General features: G+C 39.7%; 2 protein-coding genes across 2 annotated transcripts in view; one reads left to right on the top strand and one right to left on the bottom strand.

Annotated features, from left to right (window-relative positions):
* Positions 1-5106: 5106 nt before the first annotated feature.
* LOC139741433 (uncharacterized) lies at positions 5107-9850 on the bottom strand. Its single transcript, XM_071652014.1, has 4 exons — positions 9522-9850; positions 6414-6709; positions 5784-5942; positions 5107-5305 (listed from the first exon to the last, which is right to left on the bottom strand). Exons 1-4 carry the CDS (start codon positions 9777-9779, stop codon positions 5107-5109), a joined length of 912 nt encoding a protein of 303 aa, XP_071508115.1. The 5' UTR covers positions 9780-9850.
* Positions 9851-10332: 482 nt separating this feature from the next.
* The window catches only part of LOC139741432 (phospholipid phosphatase 1-like), a 66224-nt gene continuing 59972 nt past the window's right edge, over positions 10333-16584 (top strand). Inside the window, exon 1 of the mRNA XM_071652013.1 lies at positions 10333-10875. Coding sequence (XP_071508114.1) covers positions 10824-10875 — 52 coding nt within the window. The 5' untranslated portion in view covers positions 10333-10823. The remainder of the gene's footprint in view (positions 10876-16584) is intronic.

Here is a 16584-nt window from a genome sequence, read left to right as displayed (position 1 = left end):
CTCCATTCCTTCATCGGGGTGCACACCAGCTGGGTGGCTACTATTATGCGCTCACAGGTTGAATCCCACCACTTCCGCATAAATTTATCCTCCTTACTGATATCCATGTATACTTTCTGGAAACCTTCTTATGTTGAGCACATTGTGCAATCCACTACAATAGAACACATCTGAGTAATGTATGCTTTTAAAGCAACCACAAAACAAAGGTTCTTGGTTAAGTCAAAAATGCAAAATTACACATTTCTATGGGCGTGCACATAGAACACTGCATTAAGTAGCTACACTTTCAAACACTTCAATTCAAAACCATTTACTCTAAACGTGGAAATTTTCCCGGTACATTAATATTCGCGGATTTCGCGCTACGTTCGGCTAGCGCGAATTCAAAAACGCGCGAATATATCTTCGCAATTTTCTATGCACATTTTGAACGGCCTGAATTGCGTGTGCTTCGTCGATGATACTGCTACGTAGTACAGACATGTTTACGCGGGGACCGTTTACACATATAGCAGTATCATCGCACGCACCGCACGCACCGAGCCCATGGCCGATTGGTGAGCTTATATCTCCGCGACGACAGTACACTGTACTAGTACTACAGTACATGTATCGAGTAGAATACGTGTACATTGTACTACGTAGTTGAGCGCTTGTACTCACACTCGCGCTGCTTGCTACGTCGCTTCCATACGCTGGCATCGCTGGATGAAAACAGCGACTGTGTATTAACCCGCTGCGGAGCGCGAATTTAAGAACCCGCGAATATGTTTTCGAGCCGTTCAGGGCGAAAAATTAATCGCGCGAAAATATTGACGTTTACAGTAGTATAAACAAAGTACTTTTTCATTCATCCAACAACCTACTTCATCTGCAGTCATTCTCCTGTCTACAGAGCCTGGCCTGTATGATAATATCTTTTTTATGGCAGTGAGAGTATGTAAGTGCACATGAAATATAACTTGCATAATAAAGAAATCACATTTCTAAGTCGCAATTTGTGATAATACAATGTACATGGGATGTAATGATGTGAGGTGACTGTGGTAAACTAAAGGTGGGTTTAAATGTTACCCCCTCTAAACATCAATCCAAGATTTTAAATCCTATACTGTAGTAGAATTTAATTGAATTGAGTAATGATGACTGAGTGCAAATCAAAGTAAAACTCAAGAAAATCCAGTCCTGTCCATCCAGTGGACTGGATAGAGTGCAAAACCGAGATACTATTAAAGTGTGTGGAGACCTTCTTTGTAAGAAGGAAGTTCGGATCTCAAACCACAGGGCCCTGTCACATAAAAAGATACAATCAAACATAAGTCAGGTATCAGCCAATCAGAATTGAGTATTTGGAGACTCATGTTTGATTTCCTGACTTATGTTTGATTTCAACTTTCGTGCAACAGGGCCCAGGGCTACCTGCAGTGACTTACAAGCCTTGATTCAATGTAAGACAGCTGAAAATGCTTGATTCAAAAGACTCTTAGGACTGTATGAGCAATTTAAAGGAAACCCAAACCCAAAGAGAAATGTGGATTGAGTGAGAGCAGCAACATTAGTAGAACATATCAGTGAAAGTTTGAGGGAAATCGGACAATCGATGCAAAAGTTATGAATTTTTAAAGTTTTGGTGTTGTAACCGCTGGATGAGCAGACTACTAGAGGTTATGACGTATGTGTGGACAACAATATAAAGAAAATATAAAAGGAATTCCACAAAAATTGATTTTTCATGAAAATTACACATTCCATCAACTTGATACTGACATACATGTTAAGGGTACCAACAATTATTCCCCCTGCTTTCTGAAAGCGGTTTCATTATGCCAGAAAAGTGAATTTTTTTGGAATTTTCTTTATAAATTATTTTCTTTATACTGTTGTCCACACATACATGTGTACGTCATGACCTCTAGTAGTCTCCTCATCCAGCGGTTCCCACACGAAAACTTTTAAAAATTCATAACTTTTGCATCGATTGTCCGATTTTCCTCAAACTTTCACTGCTGTGTTCTACTAATGTTGCTGCTTTCACTCAATCCACATTACTTTTGGGGTTTGGGTTTCCTTTAAAACTGAGAAAAGTGAGCTCCTATGACTCACCTTCACATAGTTTGATGAAAATGTTAGCTAAAGATATCTTCCTACTTTGTCAGGAAATGAGAATACAATGTGGTACTGACATTTTTCAGTCCGATTCTGCAGTGTTTGTTTTGAAATGTGCTGTGATAACAAATACAATCAATTGGGGAAATCCTGCAAATTTACATTTCAAGGTAGCCGTAAAGTGCAGTGACAGTGTGTTCACTAGATGTCAGGCTACAACAAAAAGTAAAAACAACATCACCAACCAAATTTTAGTCTCATTTGAGTTCACTACATGTTATAGTGCTTACAAGACAGTAGGCAAAAAACAAAACAACAAAAGTGAACATACAATACATAACATAATGTACAACGTAACTCCACCATGCCAAATCTCAAATGATCCATGAAACATTTTACATGTGGGATGTTCTGTAAAGTAAAGGCCGTGTCACACCAGCCTTGCATGCGACTTGCAAAGAACAATTTTGACTACCCGGAGGTCCCCGTAGATATCAGCACATGACAGTACCTAGCATGTATCTCAAAAGTAGTCGCCCGGAGGTGCGCACGCATATTTTTTTACCCGCAACCGTGTTTAGGCCCTGTCACACCTTTCCGGGCAAGCTACTCGGGCTTGTTACGTGCAGGGATTTTCTAGCATACCGGACATTCCTGAGGGCGGAAAAGGATTTGTGCAAGTCAGCGCATGTGTCTTACTTGCTGGACGCGTTATACTTGCGAGTATACTGTGTGACCTTTGTACCAGTCGCGTGGGGGCTGACAACTTAGTGAAGGAATTCCTCTAATGGAATGGCTGAAATCTCACAGAATTTCATTATCTTGGCTGCATACGGGACTGCGAAGTACCTGCGTGGGAATTGCCTGGGAAGTACTGCCGCTAAGGGTCTCCTACTGGCGTTCTGCGTGGACCTCTACGGGCATTCCCGCGACTCACCCGGAAAAAGTTTTGGTCATGCTCAAAACTTGGCTGCGGTTAAATCGGACTTGCGTGAGCACCTCCGGGCAACTACGCGCTAGATACTGTCAGGTGCGGACCAACTGCGGAGAGCTCCTTGGAGTAAATTTGTTTCCCCGCAAGTCAAGCCGCAGAAGTTCCCCCATACGGTATGACAAGGCATGAATGAAAATTGCAAACATTCTTGTTCGCCCGCTGAAAATCTTCTACGTGCTGGAAACTACCTCCTCGCCACAAGCCCGCGTTATGGTGTGACACGGCCTTAACTATTATGGTTACACCACGTAGTATTACGTTCATAAATCTATATGGCATGTTGGTATATTATTTTTTCCCAACCTTATGTTGGATACATAATATATGATAGTAAATGTAAAGCCTGTACCCAACACTGTATCACTGGCTGTTTGTAGTACAATATTGAATAAACTGCAACTGATTGTCACCCAGCTTAACTTAGTTTCTCTTATCCTCCATCTAGAAATCTAATTTCTGCCCCTGGTATATCTGCCCAACAAACCAAAAACCTGTATATATCACACCATGCCGCATGCCTGTGGCATGTACCTTGTGTGCCATTAACAAATATCACTCACAAAAACAAAACAAAAAAAAATTGAAAAAGCAGCTATTGTTCACCCTACTCACCAAAGACATTTTGACAACTTTTTATGAATGGAATGTTGCACTGCAACTTACAGAAATATGGTACATCATCTAGATGTAATGCATAATTTTTTTCCCTTTTTCTTATCTTGACTAAGAACATTTAAAACAAACACAATATCAAAGCTCCCATATTTGTTTTGACAGCAAAAGACTTAATAAATAATACAAAAATTGCAATACTAAATAAATGCCACTGGTAAAACATATTACACTTTCCCGAAATTCACCCACGCAATGATTTGGCGTTTACACCTAACCGTAACAAACTTCACACAAATTTAGCATTTACATATACATGCTTATTTTATTTTACTCTGAAGCCATAACTAATGTGATTACTGTTCTTTTAACTTCCTAACATTTTGTTTTCTCAGTCAATTTTTTCGTTAAATGACATTTTTGATAGCACAGCTCAGCTGACAATGATGGCAATGCCTTGGCATTTTCCAGGCAGTAAAAATGCATAAAATACCAGAAATATCTAAAATATGTGTATGGTCTGACAGATTTTCTACAATTTGCTCATGCATATTCCTTTTCAAGGTGTGTTTGCATGAATAAAGATGGTGGTTTATGGTCTTTAAATCTAAAAAACAAACAACACAACACAACAAAACAAACACCTGTTGATTTCTCAGCCTAACTGTTTGTAAAATATCACCCTACACAAATGTTAGTAGATGGAGCTAGTAATATATAAATAAATGCCCTTCTACACCAAGCAGATTACACAAGATATAAATAATAAATGGCAATACATAAATGGGATTAGAAACTGGAATTAATGCTACTATAATATATTGTAAGTTGGATTAGTGTTTATGATATATGTCATGCTCAATATTGTGTGAACACTGTTTAAAAGGACAGTGCTGCAACTAGTGATATATGAGATTAAAGAGATTAACATTCAGATGCCAGTTCAAAAGAAGCACCTTATCTAGGTCTGAATAAAACACAGCATTCCTTTTAACAGATGTATACCAATGGTATTCAGTGATGACTGTGAACATATCATTTATGTCTCACAATACAAGTCTCATTGTAACAGAGAATTTCCTCTCTTTTTTTTCGACTGCATTTCTGTGGAATAGTGCAACAAAATATTACACAATGATTACAATTTACATTCCTGTGATTTCAGTTGGTGCTGGATTTTATGCATTTTGTAATCATTTTGTAAATATTAGTGTTCATCCCCAAAGGTTTTTCAACAAGACCCTGATTTTAGCAAAAGTAGCATAAGAGTAACACAGGTCTTTGCAGATAGACACAGCATTCCACAGCTTTGTAAAACTGACAAAATGCCAAACTGATGGAATTGAAAAAGAAAAAAAAAGGGGCAACACTTAGGAGCCAGAGCCTGTTTTTCACTCCCAGTTTTCAGTGAGCATTTGACCATCACCGGCACCACAGGACACAACGACTCCCCTACCACGCCTCAGTCTCAGGCGGTGCTTGGGCTCTAACTCGTTCTCCTTGGAGGCCGTCCCCTCTGCCGTTTTTCGCTGCTCCTTGGTGACTTGCTTTGTCTGCTTCTTTGCGGGAATCGCCACAGCTGCCTGAGAGCTGCAGGGAACAGCAACAAAGGAGAGAACCTTATGGTAATGAAATACACCACATAAGCACTGGCCACATTATCGTTTTAAGTGGTATTTTGAGCATAACATCATCATTATCAAGACAGCACATGAAGAGAGTGACATGGACCCGAGTGTGTGTGTGTATGTTTTTCTCTTTTTTCTTTTTTTTTTCTTTTTTAAGGGGGGAGGGGGAGGACCTAAACATTGACATTTCTTGTTATAGAACCATTGAATGGTTATTATATTCACAGGAAGGTCTGTCTGTACAAAATGAATATTACTTTAAACTGATCATCTTCAGTGACATCATCATTGATCATTCAAAATATGAACTGAAACTAAAAAAAAAATGTGAAAAATTGATGATGGAAGTCATCAGTACTGCTATAACTACTACTACTACTACTTACTAATACTACTACTGCCACCACCACCAACACCACCACTGCCATCATCCCCCATACCTGTCATGATTACTGATGGTCTGCTGTAGGTTGGTGCTCAGGGCCTTCAATGCACTGACTCCTGCTGGCACTATTGCCCCACTCATCTGCTGGTCAAACTGGACGGTCAGCGAGTTGAGGTCACGAGTAAACCTGCCCGGGCTGCCGCTTAGTCTGATTCTGCAATAGAAAATTGCAATGGAGACTCAGCATCTTCAAATGTCAACTACTGGTTTGTCTTTTTCACTGATATCAAACATTTTGTTGGGAGTTTCTTTTAGATAGTATTCATGAGTATGTGTATAGGTTTGAATCTGAATATTAGATTTTTTTTTTCTTTTTATTTGGTCAATTTTTCAATGTATTTCTAGATGGAATGCAAACTAACTCTGGCCCGATTCTTGTGTTTAAACAAATAATGGATGAACTTTGACCTGAACAAAAACTTCCACTGACAAGCAAATGGTGACCAATAAACGTCATATTAGTCATCATAATATCATTCCTTTTCATGTATCTATTGAAAAGGTATTTCAGTATGAACAATAATTAATAATTTCTTGACATACATTTGCAAACTTCTATCTTCTATTCTTCAAAGATCTTGGATTCAATAAACAAGTACAAATGAAACTAAATAAGTCCAGATACCTCTTTGGGGTCACTCTCCGTGTTTGTCTCTTGCTGTCTCTGAGTGGTGTCGGTGTTTTACCAGCGATCCTGGCCGACCTTCTCAGGTTCTCCATGGGTGTGAGCGGGGTGAGTGGTGTGCCGACTTGGGTTGGTCTGTACTGGTGGTGGTCGCCCGGCGTGACAAACTGGTTTGGGTCGAGCGGAGAGTTCAGCAGGAAGTTCCTCGCGCTGGGACTCTGGGGACTTGACAAGCATGCGGTCACACTCCAGAGCTGCTGGGGTCTGATTTTCTTCTGCACTTCCGGTCGCATTTTCTGTGAAGAGGGAGTCGTAGAAGCACTTTCAAAACAGTTTTCAGACACACATAAACTTGACTTGCAACTTGCACTTTTGATAAGTGAAAGTCCCTTTCAAAACATTCAAACTTAGAATGCTAGAATCTCAAATAGTTGTTCTTGATTTTTATTAACTGTCAACAACATTGATGATAAGATAAATGTACAGTACAGGAAAGCCTTTGGTTAAAAATGTCATTCTTGCTTGGTCATGCAGTCAAACTTTGCTTTAACTCTAAACTTCAAAGTAAAAACAAATAGGTATATGCTACACTCAGGAGTACTATACTTGTACGTAGGGCATGCAGACTACAGATATGCATAATGGAGTATGCAGATTCCATTACCAGAGTGAGGGCCAGGGTTATTAGAGTTCAGGCTATTCACAGAGACTCCAACTCTCCCGTTTTCGACGGGAGATCTCCCGCCGAAAGCCAATTTTTGCAAAATCTCCCGTTCTCCTGTTTGAGATTTGATTTCTCCCGCCCTGGCTCTGTGTCTCCCGGTGGAAAGGAGTTGTTACTTATTGCTATCGTATGTTGAAAAAATAAGCCTTAGATAGCACCACTAGAACATCTAGAACCCTAGGAACTTCGCGCTTCGTACACATCAACTTGGAGTCTCCCGTTTGCTGGGGGTTTCGGGCGGGAGAATCTCCAGATCAGAAGGTGCTTGGGGTTGGAGTCTCTGTATTCAACGTTTAATATTTCTTTTTTATGTTAACCCTGAAAACACCACACTTTAATGTTGTGTACTAACCCCCCATTCATCAAGTGTCTTTCATTCAGAATGTTGGAATAAAGCAATTTAAGAAGAAAAATATGGGAGGTTTTTGGTGTACTATATTCACTTTGAAAGAAAAAGCCATAAAATCAAATAATGTATCATTCTCTCAACCTCTTTAAACAACAAAAAAACAAACAAACACACCACTCAGTCATTTTTTTTTTTTTTTTTTTTTTTGGGGGGGGGGGGGTTCAGTATTAATTCTAGGCAGAAAATGTCTGTCTGGAGGAGTTTTATACTCTTCTTTGTATAAGCTGTTATTTTCGCGTACCCGGTACAGATATTTTCATGAATGAGATCATGGACATTTTCGTGAGATGTTGTTGTTGCGACACCAATGGACGGCTATCGCAAGTGCACTATTATTACTCAATGCAGGGCTGCCAACACTGGAAACTAGTTTAGAGTGAGACTCCCATAGGCCAATGCTATAATTTAGGAGTCAAATTGAGTGAGATCAATAGAAATGCATGCAAATGAAATAAAGTTTTAGAGTGAGAAAGGACCAAAATGAGTGAGTCTCACGCTCAATGCATGAGAGTTGTTGGCAGCCCTGTCAATGACATGGGTGGGGACATTTTCGCGTGTTACCTTCGCAATCCAATAGTGATTCGTGAAAATTAAACCCTCATGAAAACGACAGCTTAGAATCTATAGGGTCCTACATCTTTTTTTCTTTTTTTTACTTTTAGTTTTACGGTCCTCCGCCTCCTCCACTTTGGCTCCAGTTACTAATGACAGTCAATGAAGCTGAAGCTTGAATGAAGCCTATGTATGGATGATAGCTGGGCATCAGGGCATGGGGGATTCCGTGAAGCCAGATGTGTAGATCTAACAGTAACATTTACCATAGGTTCTAATACAGTAGTCTCCGCCGAACATATCCTCGATATCGATAAAACTACTACGCAGTATCAATACATGTATGTACATTATTATACCAGTAGTCAGTACTACCAGTACCACGTTGGTCATTACACTAGCCCGACTAACCCCGTCGCGGGGCGCTGTAAGTGTAACACAGTTACGATTCGTATTTGTCCGTATGTTGTTGTTGTTGTTGTTTTAGATTGTGGAGCTCTCTGCCGGGTGGGCAATTTGCTCCAAAAAATATAATTATTCAGATATGCCTGAAATTTAATTATAAAAACCTAAACTACTTTAAATTATTTACAAAAAACCAAATTACATTTATTTTCATATTTACAATGATATATATACAACGGAAGGAAGGGGACAGGGTTCCGGAAATGATGTCATCTGCCTACTCCTGCATCGAGAGAAATGCAGGGTTACGCCGTTCCCGTCGGCAAAGCAGGTATAGGACCCGCCCGCCGACGCCGGTGATGTCTTGGCCTTTCCCGGGGTCAGGCGCCTCTAGTTGCCTTATCGGCCTAGGTGTTAATTATTATTAGCCTAGTAGGCAGAGACATCGTGGAAGAGAAGTGTTGATAGAAGAATAGCGGAAAGGGTGAAGACAGAACGAGAAGACAGACAGCTAGGGGGGTGGAGGGTGCTGAGCTCCTCTCTCTGACATAGGGTCAGCCCGTTACCAAGATTACATGCATGGGATATAAAAATGGATCACAATTGAAAGAAGCGTTACCGTCGGTCACGAGCCATTGATAATGCTAACCTTAGAGAAAAATGCAGATAAGTGTAGAAGAAGAGAAAGAATAGAGATATAGAACTAAGGATGGCGTTGAATATGACGGTGGTATCGGAATAAAACAAAGGCGTATTGAGTATATCGATGGTACATGTATGCGTGTGGAGTTCTCCCTTGCAGTCGTTTGACCTCTACAAACATAAAGCCCGACCAGAGTCCAGACGCCATGGAAAGCACGGCGTGCTTGTCTGTGAATGATGATGTCTATCAAAGTATTGCCAAAACTCATTGCATGAATTGCAGTCAGAGACAATAGATCTAGTCCATTGCTGTAGTTTGTAAGCTTGCTCAGAAACCTGATTATAGAAAATTTCGAACATTTCTTGAGGGACCTACCGCTTTGAATGTACCCCAGGCTCTCTTGACCGTCCTCAGTTTTCTTGTTGCAGTACCTCTTGCAACTCTGATCTGCTGTAGGCCCATGTTGACAACTTCTCGTGGTTCTGTTATGAAAACGTCTCTTCCCTCTTTGGGTAGCAGTAGATGATCGGTATCACATCCGTTTTCTGCTGATTCTTCCCGCTGTTCTCCTCTCTTTCTTAGGTTCATTGCATGCGAAGAAGGGGAAAGTAGATTACTGCGTTCAGTTGTCATTTTGTTACGGTTTCCCAATTCAAAAACGGAAAATTTAAAACGCGGAAGTTGCCAGTTTTCTCACGGTGTTGAGATCGTGCCGGATAATCTTCCACACCCTTTTTGAAATCCCCGCCGGAATGGTCCATTCAATTTTAGTGTACTGTCAAGTTCTGGAGGGACATTTATTATATTCCTGAATTATTTCACAATACTTTGAATGTATATTGAATTTTTCTATAAATAATAAGAGTATTACTTCATTAATTGGCTGAAAAAATGTTAATATACTATTGAAAAATATCACATACCGTGGATACATACTTTATACACCCCTTTTTTTATAATAGGTTAGGCCCAAACTAGAGTACTAGTACATCACAGGTGGGTAAGCGGCATGGCTAAACACGGTTGGCTAGTGTTTGATCCTATCATAAAACGGAGGACACCGAAGACTTTGGTATTAGCAGGGAGCTCCGGAGGTGGGCCCACCCCCCTGGTTTTAGTTTATGTGTGTGACGTGAGTATCGACGGTGATACATTTGTACTAGTACTCGGATTGGCAGCCCACACTTTTACCGGTAACCTCCACACGGACACGGCCGGCCCCTTATGAAGTTCAGCGAAGCGTGCCAGTACGCGTTGTATGCCTGTATAGTGTGTTTGTGTATGACTTGCTAGCGCTACTAGTGTATTACACAATCGCCATTTGCGGCCTGTTCATTTACGAAGTAGGCTACCGTATACCCTCCCAGTTGTGAAGTGGTCTACGCCAGCCAGTTACCAGTTAGTTACCCGTGTTACACACGTATCACAACCTGCACCGCTTCCTGATGCATGCCTCCTCTGACCATCGGCAACTCGTAAACACGTCCCCGGAGTTTCCCCGTCAGAACTGACTCTACGCCCGCAGAGAGTACGTCAACTTGCTCGAGTTGGTGTTGCCTAGTTGGTACTGGAAAGACTGCTCACGTTTTGTCAAAGTTCGGAACTTCTGAGAATTTTGACTGATTCGACAACAAATTTCATCAGAGCAAGGATCTGCTTCCAGATCGGAGCGCTAAAATGGAAAATAAAACATCGAAGATTATCATAGACTTCTTCTTTTTTGTAGCAGGTAAGCAGCCTCTCAGTGCAGTGTTTATTCATGTTGTGGTAGTTTTGTTGTGAACCACCACTCTCTACTACCCTAATTAGCATTGTTTGAGATATGTTTGTGGTTCTTTATCGATATTCAAAATATTGTTTACATTGTTACGTGATAATGTCTATTCAACAACTAAGTTCTTGATTCTCTGTGAACTTTTCTTTTCAAACATGATTCCATCGTCATGATCAGCATCTTTTGTTTTTGTTACACGTGTGTGTAGAACTCTACACCTAAATTCAATTTTAAAAAGCAAATGTTCTTATTATTATAATCTCCATTGTAGCATGATACATGTAATTGTAACTGAGCAATCCACTGTCAATAGCTATATGACTTCTAGTTCTAATACTATTCAGAAAATTATTGCAACATATTTGCTTTAGGTTTTCATACTTTGTAGCGTCCATCTGACTCACTCAGACAGTGTTCCCCCTTGCGTTTGAGGTATAGATCTAGACCATGATTGATTCTTAAGTCCAACATCCTTCAAAGATTAAAAAAAAGCTCTCTTGTCAATCCTTGTGTTGTGTCTTATCACTAACAATCAGGCATATCAGATTTGGTTGGCCTAACCTGTGAGAAAAAATTCAAATTGTCATATCTGTTTCGTAATGAGGACAAAATAATGTATATCATGAGCCAATTGAGTTGCAATTACCATGATGCAGATGGCTTTGGCTCACAATGTTGATTTTTCTTATTGTAAATAGTTAATTATGATGCACGGGAAAAATACCAAAAGGCCAGTCTTCAAACTTTATCATTTGTAAATTGTAGCTCACATTTCTGTCAAAACTTATTTATAATGTACAACCATTGTGTATTTATATTCAGATTCAGGCTGATATAATTATGTGTTTGGTAGAATTTATAACCACTGAAATCAAATCCCGTAAAGAACCTAATGTATGGAAGAACAGAGAATGCTTTGATATTGATTATTTGTTAACCTTAACAATATGATAAAATGCTGAGAGGGTCATTTGGAATTTAAAGCTACAGTGATTTTTGCTTCCGAATTGTAATTGGTACTGGTATACAATTACAAAGAGTCTGCATGGAGTTTAGTACTCATCCACCATAAGAAGTGCTAATTGTTTTTCTGTGCTTAGATTGTTTGCTTTTGTGCCTGATCAAGTTTCTAATTCTGTGAAGAGACATTTCTAAGAACTACAATAATTTGTTTTTAGAGTAGCAGCAGATCAGCGAAAATCTTAATAAAATATATCATATGGCAAATTGTGACTTAGAAAAAGAATTCACAAGTGATAAATTGTATAGAATGCATTGTATTGATGTCATTTGATGCAGCATTATTCCTAGAGTAGAAATTCATCGATCATCTGACTGTTACAAGTACTGCTCTTGCATCAGTTCCTGCCTCCTCTGCTTGACTTGGTATATGTCATTAAATGCATGATGACCACAAAGTTTTGTGGCTTGGCCCAACTTTATAATGAGCCCTAGCCCCCCCCCCCCCCCCCCCCCCCTCCCAATTCTATTACTTGTATTTTTCTCTTCTGTTTTTTTTTTTTTAATCACTTTCTGTTTTGGGTGTATTCTGCTGAAGTTGATAGTACTCACATAACTTTCATTTTACAGTATGAAGTCTCTTTATGAACTCCAGAGTCCAAGTACATATATAGCACTAATCACTCCTATTTTCTTGCTGTAGGTTGTGAACTCAAAAGTCGGTTCAAGTGTAATACTGGCATAGAGAGAGAAACAGAAAACTTACAAAGGAACATGGAAGGAGAGGAATGAAGATGAAAGAAGAGAGAGAGGAGAGAGAACCTTGATAAAGAGTGTAGCAGAGACTCCAACTCTCCCGTTTTCGACGGGAGATCTCCCGCCGAAAACCCATTTTTGCAAAATCTCCCGTTCTCCCATTTGAGATTTAATTTCTCCCGCCCTGGCTCTGTGTCTCCCGTTGGAAAGGATTTCTTACTTATTGGTATTGCATGTTGAAAAAATAAGCCTTAGATAGTACCAAAGAGCATCTAGAATCCCAGGAACCTCGCGCTTCACACACATCAACTTGGAGTCTCCCGTTTGCTAGGGGTTTCAGGCGGGAGAATCTCCAGATCAAAAGGTGCTTTGGGTTGGAGTCTCTGGTGTAGATAATTTGGTGTACTTTCAAGACAGTAACTGTGTCATAACTGTCCCTCATCCATGTATGGAGCCCTGGATGAATACGTTCATCAGTATTGACAGGAGTCAACAGCTATTGGATAAGCAGGGTAAACAAATGGTAATCAGATGATTAGAAGATGGGACGCTTCATTAGATGGCATTCAGTGTGGTATGGATCCCAGAAGCTAGATGGAGACCATTGGTTCCCTCACACAATAGTCCTACTTCTGGGTCATTCTTCTCGCTTTGTGCGACGAGGAGCCCGACAGTCATAACAGCCCACTCCGTCCAGGGTGGGTTCCTTTTATATTCTGCCCAGTCCTTCATTTGGTATAAAAGGAAGAGCTTCATCTTTGTTCAGATTTACAGTCGTTCTGAACAATTTTCAAGGCTCACTCATTTCTTTGAAGTACTGATTAAGATATTAGATGAAGGGAAATAGTTGCGCTTTGTAGTGCTGAAAAGCCAATGACCGATATATTAGCTTACCACTGTACACTGTAGACTGCTCCTGCTCTGCTTCTTGTTCAAACTTTGTGAGACTGATGGAGACAGGGCAAAACCATTTTCTACTTTAACAAGGAAGTTTCTCCAGTTATGTGTATGGGAATTTAGATAATGCAAACTGTACCATGCCATAGCCTGTGAAAGTTTAAGAAATTATCTGATAACCCATTCAGAAGTTTTGATCTTTTCAAAATATGCTAAATTTCATGTAGGGCCTTTACAAAGTAGGAACTGTACAACATGCTGTGATGTCACAGTACTATTAATAATGATAATAATAGTAATAGTGGCTACTTGTATAGCGCACAGGTCCACCTTTCAGTGCTCATGGTGCTTCAAAAATGAAATTAAAATGGTATTACAGCATTATGAAGAAAAAAATGAGAAGAATTCCAAAAGAATGGATTTTTGCTTGGACATCCAGTGAGCTCTTTGCTTAGCTTTTCCAGAAGGCACAGAGAATATTGACCTTTACATACAGCTATGACACATCTATGGAATGTGTAATTTTCATTAGGAAAACATACTTTTGAAACTCTCTTAGATGCATTTTTATATCTAGTTCTTTTTTTTAGAGTGCAGATTGTTGGTGGGCTTATTTCAAGAGAGGGTGACACACTGAATTATTAAAGCAAATATGATAAACTAGTGCATAACTTGCCATAAATAGAATGGATTCTCTGATTTTTCCTAAAACTTTCACTTGAGTGTTTCAATGATCTTTATGTATTCTCTGAATCTAACGTTATGTACATGAACAAACATGGTTGTACACTGTACATCGCAGAAACTTCCTTTTGAGCACATGTAGGCCTAGGAGAGTGCACTGAAGCTTGCATGCTCGTAAAGCTCAATTAGCCCTTGCTTATTTTGCTGACCTGGAACATGCTGTATATTTTATGCCTGCCAACTCATTGAGTAGAGAGGTGAATGCCCAGAGCACTTAACCTGGGTTTTGGACTTCCTCCATCTTATTTTGTTTAGCTTCCAGACTCTCGTTAAAAGACTCTTCCAAAAAGGCATCACTCTCTCGATCAAAGTAAACATCCTCATGGCTATGATTTCAGTTCCCTCCATGTAAAGCGTTGAATGTAAGGTCAGATCTTTATAGCTGTGACTACAGGGTATTGACTGTACATGCAATGTTATACTAGGTGTGCTCATTGGTCCTTTACAGTGATCGCATTGTAGAATAACAGAGAATGTAAAATGGGCTTTAGAATCTCTGCAATCTGATTGGTTGATTATCGTGCATTGATTTTTACTGATCCACACAGAGCCATGCGTCCGGTAAAATCTGAATGCATGGCTCAAGCCTTGTAAAGTATTGTAGGTGGACTGGATGCATGGTGGGGAAGAAGGTTGAATTTCATAGATTTACGGGCCCATTTTATAAAATGAATGATGCACAGGCTTATTTCATGGATTAGTGAGAGTTGGATGCTCGCATTAAACTCTAGAAACAGTCTAAAACCCACTCACTGTGCTCGTGGTTTAAAAAGTTCCAAACTTTAACTTACCCTTTTGGTACGCATCCAGTTCTCATAGATCTACACTCTGTCCTGCGCATCATTTGTGTACTGATGAGAGGCTGTAGTATCAATGCTTTATACTAGTCAGAATGATCCAAGGGCAGAACATATTACCCTAGAAATAATATTGCTTCCCAAATTGAATGAGCAAATTTGTTGGCGGAATAACTGTTTTTTAAAGGAATTTTGCTCTTTTATAGTTTTAGCCCATTGAGGTCGAGCTGATTTTTCTATTCAACACGCATTTCCTATTGTATTGACACCTACCCAAGTATACTTGGGACTAGTCTTCTACTGGTAATACTATTCACAAAGATAGTGAGCAGTAATTCGTCGGGTGACCGTGCATTGGCCGTTAACGCAATACAAATTGTATTGCATTAACGGCCAATGCACGGGCACCCGACGAATTGAAAGTATCAATAAGACTTTTAAATGTACATTAGTGCTATGTATATCATCCCATTCAATACTGCATGATGATCGATGAAATCAAGGAAGTTTACAAAGAATGTCCACATTCAGTTTAGTATGGTGTCTTACAAAAATAACTGTATTATTGCAACTTAGATCAAGTTTCATCTGGGGAAGATTTCTCTAGATATTACTTGATAAAGCAGATTAATGTAGATTTTGAGTAATGATGTGAGTTTAGCATTTAAAAAGCAATGTATGGATTGATGATGCAAGTTTCTTGACACACACAAAAAAAAATTGCATACCATGTTGCAAGCTTTTTGCTAGCATGCTAAGTTGTGTTGATGATGCAGTTGAATGACCCTTTCGTACTTGGAAGTCTGGGTGCTTAACCTTTGACATGGAAATGGGAATTGTGAAAGTTGGCTCCAACAAATTGGTAACAGTGTGACAAAGTTCACTGTTTGCTCTGCTAAATCATGGGGGGGGGGGATTGTCTGGGGTGATTTTGAAAGACTGGATGTAGAGGTTACAATGTGATGAGATGTCTGTTACCATGACAACCGACACTCTTTGCTGTCTGATGGCTGGCTGTAGAGCTCTCTCTTTCTCAAGGAATGACCTGGTTTTCCCCCTTGAGAAATCCAGCATCAAACTTGGCTCAAGTGGAACCAGTTCTGTGGTAAATTTGTTACAGGTGGTGATACTCAGGAAGGAAAAAACAAACAAACAAACGCACAAACAAACAAACGCAAAATATAATCTATAGATGATATTACATAGGAAAAGAGAGGGTCTAGTCATAGCTTTTCCCTAGGCTCCAACTTTCTCCTGATATCCCATTTCTCACTCTCACTTTCGTGGAAGTGTGGTCCATCTGGATTTTGGGGGGCCCCTGGTGGTGAATATGTTTTCGTTCAATGACTCCCTTTAGAAGATTGATTTCTGGCAGCTGTAGTAGATTTTTTTTTTTTTTTTTTTTTTTTTTTTTGGTCTCTTTCTTCTCATGTTAGCCCAGAGAATCTTAAATTCTTGTATCATTTCAAAATCGTTCCTGAACCATCAAAACTGTGCCAATTTATGGCGT

Source organism: Diadema antillarum, unplaced genomic scaffold, assembly GCF_040938485.1.
Source record: "Diadema antillarum isolate AM-2024a unplaced genomic scaffold, OU_Dant_1.0 seq00000929_RagTag, whole genome shotgun sequence".
In the NCBI taxonomy this organism is placed as follows: Eukaryota; Metazoa; Echinodermata; class Echinoidea; order Diadematoida; family Diadematidae; genus Diadema; species Diadema antillarum.
This window is presented reverse-complemented; position numbering and strand designations above follow the sequence as displayed.